The 8,942-nt window shown below is 35.6% G+C and overlaps 1 protein-coding gene across 1 annotated transcript; it reads right to left on the bottom strand.

Moving 5' to 3' along the window:
- Nucleotides 1-4,332: 4,332 nt before the first annotated feature.
- On the bottom strand, nt 4,333-8,718 carry LOC149160524 (metal transporter Nramp7.2-like). Its single transcript, XM_089434631.1, has 13 exons — nt 8,613-8,718; nt 8,205-8,321; nt 8,032-8,072; nt 7,806-7,884; nt 7,603-7,707; nt 7,346-7,455; nt 7,025-7,206; nt 6,760-6,829; nt 6,500-6,673; nt 6,211-6,315; nt 4,876-5,007; nt 4,700-4,795; nt 4,333-4,599 (listed from the first exon to the last, which is right to left on the bottom strand). Exons 1-13 carry the CDS (start codon nt 8,716-8,718, stop codon nt 4,333-4,335), a joined length of 1,584 nt encoding a protein of 527 aa, XP_089290757.1.
- Between the last annotated feature and the right edge of the window lie 224 nt (nt 8,719-8,942).

The raw sequence follows: 8,942 nt of genomic DNA, 5'->3' as shown, positions 1-8,942 counted from the left end.
CAATGCAAACATACATGACGACACATGAGTATCCCATAAACATACAACAAAGAGATCTCAAACAAAACATGACGAATCATGACAACAAGTACATCTCACAAATGATTCCACATCACATCAAGCAAGAATCATGAAAACAAGTAAGAACAAGATTCCACATCAAACATCAAATAGGGATCTATGCAGCACAACGCATAGCAAAAGAAGTACATGAACATACTGCATATACCTCACATCTAGGGGCCATATGAAGAAAATGATGTCAAGTTGTTGAAGCTGTTTGGACCATCGATCTCATGACTCATGGAATGGCTGCTCGCACATGAATGCTGACACCTGCACTCACTTTGAAAAGTGACTGAGAAATGAAATGAGCAAATGGAAAATCTAAACACACCATCAGATTTGTGGCGTCGAATAGTGTAAAATTAACTGTCAAACTTCTGAATTCTGAGAAAGTGGAAATATGGGGCTTAAGGAATCTTTTAGATTCCCCCTAGATTCCTCAAAGATTCCCTCCTCTAGGTTCTCTGCAAATCGGCTATTCAGATCAGGAAACTGACTACGCCATCGAGTTCGTGTCACTTAGAAGTGTAAGATCGACATAAAGTTTGTCCAATTTGGACACTGCGAAAATTTCACTCTCTTAGAAATTTTTCTCAATCACGGTTCCACCTGCAAATAAATTAATTGAAAAAAAATCACCTCAAATTCCATGCCCGCTCCTAGTTCCTCCATGCTCCCCCAACACACTGGTGAATGATGGGTTTATATAATTTTTCAGGCGAATTAACTAAGAAGTTGGTTGTGGCACATTGGTAAGTAAGGCAATTTGTTGAGGAGGGGTCGGGTGGTCAAACCCCGCCCCTCCCTTTTTTAATACATTATGGTTTTAATGTTTAAACTGAAATAATTTTTGGTTTCGTGTTCGCATTGGGTGGCCCGCCTCTTAACCCTTCGTAACTCCTTGAATGGCGATGTTTGTGTTGTTGGGCGCATTTAATGGAGGCCATTGGTATTTTGGTTTGTTGGTACAGTACTTATGGGGCCCCCCACTTGGGGGTCGACCATGTGGGCCAGGCGGGTTCGAACCCCACCGGCACCCTTACCACATTTTCGGGCAACAAAGATTTTGTTTGGGCACATATAGTTGGAGTTTTGGGGTGTGGGCTGGGTCCACCGAAAGTGGCCCGCGCCCACCCCATTTAACATTATGTTTTAATATGGTGTGAAGGGTTGGAGGGCTCGGCGGCGTGATGGCCGCCAAGCCACTGGTAAGGTTGGGGGGCTGACGAGGGTCACGACCTGTCGGTCCAATTTATTTTATGTATAATTTATTTGGGGTCTGACAGCGGTGGCGGGGGTCATGGCCCACCACCATTTATATATATATATATATATATATATATATATATATATATATATATATATATATTTAACAAAAAAAAATTCATGTTCATTTTTAAAAATTCGAAATTTGATCGAAGGAGACAAATTAATCAAGCCACAAATTTGCCCAGAATCTGGCCTAGGTTAGCCAGAATCCAGTGGCTGAATTTTGTCCAAATTGCAGCCTCCTTAAGCCTGCCGCGTCACCAAAGTCAACCTGAACTTTGACTGGTCCTAACTTTCGCATACGGACTCGGTTTGACAAACCGTTCATACCACCGCGATAATGATGACGAAATCTACACTCTAGTCCTAGTTCGAAATCATTCTAATCACTTTGATTTTCGAGCTTTCATAAGCCCTCTTTGTCCTGTGTTTGTCTCTAGAGCCACCTAAATCACCAAGTATCTTGATCAAACCCATTAACTATAATGTATTTTGAAAAGAAACATTTAATCTCAAATTTTAATTTTGAACCAAGGGAGGAAGTTATAAATAATAAAACAAGTTTGAACCAATTTTTATATAGGAATTTGGGAGGATTCTAATAGATTAAGCAATAATAATATACAAGACATGAATTTTGAATAATTCATAATCATTGTACAAGAAAGAAAAACATAGGTTTTCCTAGTAGACACCCAAACACCCAAAATGTAGAAAATCCTGTAGATTCACAAGCTAATGCAATTTGCTAAAGAAAAAGACAAGAATCTACTTCTACTCTTTACAGTGGAAGACCATAAACATTGAGCAAATGATAATCAATAGAGAAGAGAATCAAAGACACATAATACAATAAATATCTGAGGAAAGCCACAACTCAAAATACCACTATCTCTTTTGTATTAATTTGGAAAATCAAGATGAAATTACAATGCTTGTTCTCTCTAGAACAATCCCAACACTCAACAAATTCAATCTCCAACTCATAAGCAAGCTCAAGGCCAAATCTTAGCCTCTTCACAAGCTCTCCAAGTCTCTATTCCAATGTGTAATTCCTATGGAGGATAGCTTGTATTTAAAGGGAAATAAAGACTCTAAAAATTGGCAATCACTCAAGGATCAATTCCTGAATGCATGCACTATCAGTGCAACTCGGAAAAACCTAAAACAAATAGTACACTGTCCCTGCACTCTAGTCTCAATTGGGTCTTTCTCATAATCAACATGCATGAGTTTTTGATGAGTAAGTATTCAGTTAACTAGAGTAGCACTGGTGGAGTTTATTAGTGTCAACATTGATTGTTAACTCACTATTAATTCTCTCAATCAGTTTGAGAACTAATTTAACTGAACTTACTCATGAAATTGAATCTTCTATTTTAAAACTCACAATTAACTCATACTTGACTCCTACAGAGTAGGGAGAACATACACATGACGATAGAAAGACTTCCAACTCGAATTTCCTAAGTTATGTAAATTTAATAAACTTAATTAACTAATTTTAAGTTGGTATGAGAATAGAATTCGAATTTAATTCACAGTTTAATTCAAGGACAAATTAAACTAGAATTTCTTGTTTCCATTTATCAACAAGAAAAGCCCATATCCATTTAAGTTCATATTGAATTATGAATGTATTATATGCACACTTTTGAGATTTCCATATCCTACAATGAAATAAATTGTTTTCTAATCAAAGTAATAAATAAACTGATTTTATTTTTGGCCGATATCCATTTAAGTTCATATTGAAGTATGAATGTATTATATGCACACTTTTGAGATTTCCATATCCTACAATGAAATAAATTATTTTCTAATCAAACTAATAAATAAACTGATTTTATAAAAAGTAAGATCAATCACCATCTCACTATCACCATCACCATCACCATCTTACTAACACTATCACCATCTTACTAATACTATCACCATCACCATCAGTGAGATCTATCACATCTAATATCTAAATAGACCAAGTATGAGGTAGTATCAAGACTATAGAGTCATTTTTATCTTGGGGTCTCAAGACTATGGGGGCATCGTGTGCTTGTCTTGTCTTGTGTCAACACTATTTCGTGTTTTTTGAATCCTATACGGAATTCCTTATATATGCAATATTAGAGTTATATATATATCTATATATATATATATATATATATAACCATGAGATGGAAGCCAATTAGTTTATGTGAGGTTTAGTTCCTATCATTTAATTATTTTTGTGTTTTTTTAATCTTATATGGAATTCCTTATATATGCAATATTAGAGTTATATCTATATATATATATATATATAGCCATGATATAGCCATGATATGGAGACCAATTAATTTATGTGGGGTTTAGTTCCTATCATTTAATTAGTTTAAATCTCACGGAAGAAGGCTAAAGGTGCAAACTAACTTTAGAAGATTTCATTGGGAAACCAAATTTGATTGAGCCTCACACTATGCTAATGAAAATATCCCAAATGAGAAAATCATTTTTTCATCCAATTTAACTCAACTATAACATATATATATATATATATATATAACTTAAACTCCCTCCAAATTTTAAAATTATCACATATTTGATAAGTAAATTAAAAAATACTAGTAAATACCCATAGAATTTAGTCCCTACGGAACAAAAGCAACCGATCACTTCAATTTATCAATAAAATGCATTACAATTATCACTATAATTGCAACTCCCTATAATTGAAGTAACCAACCTCCATAAAGAGATCAGAGCCAACCTCCTTGTCACACAGCTATGATAGGATGGAAAATATTCACAGTTTGCAGCAAGCATACACAAAATACCTTTTAAAAATATATTCCACTGTGACCAGTAGGAATTAGATGAAACTACAGCTGCCTATACCTTTTAAATAGAATGTGCTTTCTCTGCACACATTCCACATATATTCAATTCAAATTCCCACAGCATACCAAACAACGGTTATTAAAACATATTCACTTAACTGAAATTATTGGACATTGGTCACTAATATAGTTCTCGTTCAGGGTTTGAACGACTTTGCGTGGAGGATTCTCCTGAAGCTATATAGGTGACCACCTTCTCTCGCCGAAGAGCCAAATACAAAATTCCGGCCAGATATAGAGCCATGAGTGGAAAAACCACTAGTCCTATAAATACTAAAGCAACCTTGGGGAGACTGTTATGGATTAACCATTTACCAAATTCTGTACTGAGGTAGTAGATGTTGATGCCTATGATACAGCATCCAATCGCCCACGCAGCAACCAGAGTCTGTGACAACATTAGGAGCAATTACCGTTTACAAAAATTAATGGAAAAACTTTGCCTACAAAAATTATAAAAATTCTCTCGACAGGTAGGAGTAGCTCACAGTAATTGAGTTCTTGTGAGGTCCCATCTTTGTCTGACTACTTGTAAACTTCAGCAAGGGAATTAAAGCAAATGGCAATTCAAATGATAATATCATCTGCACGAAAAGGCTCATTTAGTGATAAACAGAGATGCTTTAAACTATATGAAAATAAGCATATACATTAAAAAGCATACCGAGGAAATAATAATAAGTTTCCCTGCACCAGAAGAGCCACTGATGAGCGATACTATTAAACTTGGCAGGATGGCAATGCACCTTGTGATAAGATTACGGAGCCATGGCTTCATTTTCATATTAAGGAATCCCTGTAACGAGAAAGACGCCAAGCAATTAAATGGTATTCTATGATGTATTAAACGAAGATTATAGACTTCAGTTTGGCAAAAGCCAATGACTCTTTATGTTCAATCTCCAACAAAATATTATTTTGTAATGACAAAGAATGAAACTGAAAAGTGGAGAACTCAAAAGTGGAGGAGAGATTGCTGTTCTCAGTATTTTTCTAAATGAATAAATAAGTTACATTATAAAAATCAATAATAAATAACTGAAGTAAAACTCCACACTTACGGAGTAGAACTCAAGTAAAATTACACTGACACCTAGCAAACAACAGAATCAAATCTGATGACATCTATACACCTCTGGAGTTTACCTCTGGAGTAGAACTCAAGTAAAATTAAACTTCATATGACACCTAGCAGACAATAATAGCAGACAACAGAATCAAATCTGATCACACCTAATTGACAACTAACTAACAATGAGATTAATATCTCAACATCCCCTCCTAATCTCAACTGTTACATGTAGTGACACTTACAATGCCTAATTGTTCTCTTTGAAATTCAAATACATTCTTGTCCAATGGCTTTGTGAAAATATCTTTTAGTTGATCTTCGGAACCACAGAAATCAAGTACTATCTCCTCCATCATTGACAAGCTCACTAATGAAATGAAAACAGGTGTCAATGTGCTTGCTCTTTTTGTGGAAAACATGATTTTTTGATAAAGAAATCGTTGAACTGTTATCACAGTAGATTGGAGTTGGCTTCTTCTGAATATTTGAAATATCTTTCAATAATCTTCTCAACCACAAAATTTGACAAGCCGCTGAATTTGCTGCTAATATTCTGCCTTGCAGCACTGCGTGGTTGAGAAGATTATTGAAAAATATTTCAAATATTCATAAGGATCTAACTCCAATCTATGGTGATAACAGTTCAGCAATTTCTTTATCAAAAAATCATGTTTTCCACAAAAAGAACAAGCACATTGACACCCATTTTCATTTCATCCCTGAGCTTGTCAATGATGGGAACATAGTACTTGATTTCTGTGGTTCCAAAGATCAACTAGCAGATATTTTCACAAAGCCACTAGGCACTAATGTATTTGAATTTCAAAGAGAACAACTAAACATTATAAGTGTAACTACATGTAATTGTAATAGTTGAGATTATGAAAAGATGTTGAGATATTAATCTCAACGGATAATTCATTACACCTGCATGACATACTGCCCAGCATATGTTCCTGTGATCGTTGAGCTTTGTCCAGATGCTAGGAGTGCTACCGCAAAAACTGTTGAGCTCCAATTCCCTAGAACTTGCTGAAGAACAATAAAACAGGATTTCAGTTTATGCAATTCGGAATCGTAACCATCAATGATATCAATAATCGCTATCAAGAAACTGTCAGATGGATTGATATAAACAATTTTTTTGTCATGTAGCAGAGCAACTTCAAAATCAAGATGAATGGATGGCTTTTCTGTTGCACAGCTATCGATATACTTTTAGTAGAAACGCTGATGCATTGAGGTCCAAGTTCCCACAACTCTGCAACTGCTCTGGAGGTAAGTTTGGCGAAAAACAGATGGACCCGGCCACAGAAATAACAGCAACGTTGATCATAAATGCTACAAGCAGAGCAACTCCGGTTTCTATGAGGAAATATCTGCATGCTAACTGCCAAATAGCCATCATTCTAAATCGTCTCAATACACATAGACGTTGAATTGGATTAATTCTTGAAAGAATGGAAACGTACTTACATTAATTCCAGAAGTAGAAGGAGTTACTTTACGAGACAGAACCAAGGCAGAATGAAGAAATAGATTGTGCCTGGGCATGGTTGATCACAAGATCAGCTATATATATCGTCCTGAACTGAAATGTTTTTCATAAGCCAAATTTGGGCAAGGAAGTCTCTTGGAAGAATGTTATACATTTCCTTATAAATTCTAGAAAATTTTTCAAAACTAAGCCAAATATTTTCATTGAATTGATAAAACTAGTCCAGAAAATATCATATCTTACGGCATAATCATAGCTCCGAGAAGAGAGATGGCAAGACCGGTTGCTCCATTTCCCTTTAACTGAGGCACGAACAGTCCTTTCACAACCTCGTCCGCTTTAGGCTTTGCATATGCCATCTCTCCAAAGAAACACCCAAACATTGTAAACACAAGAAGAGCAACGAACCCCTCCAATTTTCTTATCTGGAATTCCATGATTTATAAGAAAGACACACTTTAAACCCTTGTTAAAGATTTTCAAGTAGAATCGATTCACAAAAAAGATAAAACGAAATGTTATGTCAAAGAAGGTGAAAATAAGTTGGAGGAAAAGATAGAGCACCCCAAATCTCTGCATGCCTAGGAGCAAGAGTGTGCTGAGTCCAGTTATTAGAACACCAACCCATATAGGTATATGGAACAACATATTAAGAGCAAACGCAGTTCCCAGCACTATGCAGTAAAGGAAAGATAAAATAAATTAACAAAAAGGAGTTAAACCAAAAATCTTTCAATAGAATCTTTACAACACTACCTTTAAACCCACAAATCAAAATAGCAAAAATTTAGGGTGCTTTAACTTTGATTAAAAATAGTAACCTTCAGGAATATCTGCCGCAATAACAGCAATTTCTGCAAGCAGCCATAAGATATAATTTATGTTCCTTGGGTACTCTTCCCTGTAATGTTCAGCAAGATGCTTACCTAGTGAAAGTCAAGAAAGTCCACGGGTGAGCATAATACTATGCGAGGAAATACCAATTCAAATAACTTTTACTACAGATGAAACTGAGATGGCTGACCTGTTGTGACTCCTAAATTTGCTGCAAGGGATTGAATAAGCAAGGAAAAGATTGATGCCACAAGGATGACCCAGAGTAGCTAAAACCGATGATGACATATCATGAAAGAATAGAATTAATATACCATTTTTGGAATTGACTCATAAGTGCAATCTCCTTTTCTTCTTAGAAAGTGTCAATCACAATCAATTATTTGATTCAAGAGCTTATACGTATTACTATATACCTCATATTTGTACTGTGCACCCGCCTGCAAATCAGACTCCACTGAGACACAAGTGCAATACTATTTTAAATTAATATCGACATACATCAATGACATCTGTTGCCTCTTCATAACAGTTTACATTAATATGAATATACACCAAGGAGACGGATCAGAGGGTAAAATTTACTTACGATTTCCAGGATCAAGGTAGGCTATGCTCACGAGAAATCCAGGTCCAATATGAGCAATAAATTTTCTCCACCTTGGTTTCTCCTCCTGTAAAATTTTGCAAATGAAAATAAGTAAAACTTAAAATATTATTTCTGATTCTGATGGCAGATTTTAGAAATATCTCAGAATTTTCTGATGAAATTGTTTATAAGATTTTAATCTTGTTCTATGTTTTGGATTTACACTCCACTTATCATTTTTCTTTTTAAAATTGAATGTCGACCGAAAAAGTCCCACTAAATTAAAATCTTACACACAACTTCTACCAGATATAGCTATAGAAATTTTCACTCTCTTATATTTGAGATTAAGATTAATAAGATGCTAAAGATTTGCTTAAATTACCAATTCTTGCATCTTGACATGACCAGATAAATCCAGTTCATTCGAACAGACCAACGAGGAGCTCTTTGGTATTTCTATTAGGCCGCTCGCCCTAAACTCTCCTGATCTCACCACTGATACCTCAGCCATTGTTATTCAGTAAGGTGTCTCCAATTGCCTAGAAATGATCAGCAATCTCACAGAAGAATTGGAAGGTTATCCAGTTGCATGCCTGGAACAAGAAGTTGATGTGATAAATTGGACCTCACATCATAATTTAAAGACACCCTCGCCAAGTTGGGGTCCGTGACCTGAAGACAGAGCAACTAACGACGCCGAGCTCGTCGCTACATTTGGCTCTACGTGACAGCAAG

This window comes from Pinus tabuliformis, chromosome 5_2 (genome assembly GCF_031772625.1).
Source record: "Pinus tabuliformis cultivar Carrire ecotype Pingquan chromosome 5_2, CPIR1, whole genome shotgun sequence".
Taxonomy (NCBI): Eukaryota; Viridiplantae; Streptophyta; class Pinopsida; order Pinales; family Pinaceae; genus Pinus; species Pinus tabuliformis.
This window is presented reverse-complemented; position numbering and strand designations above follow the sequence as displayed.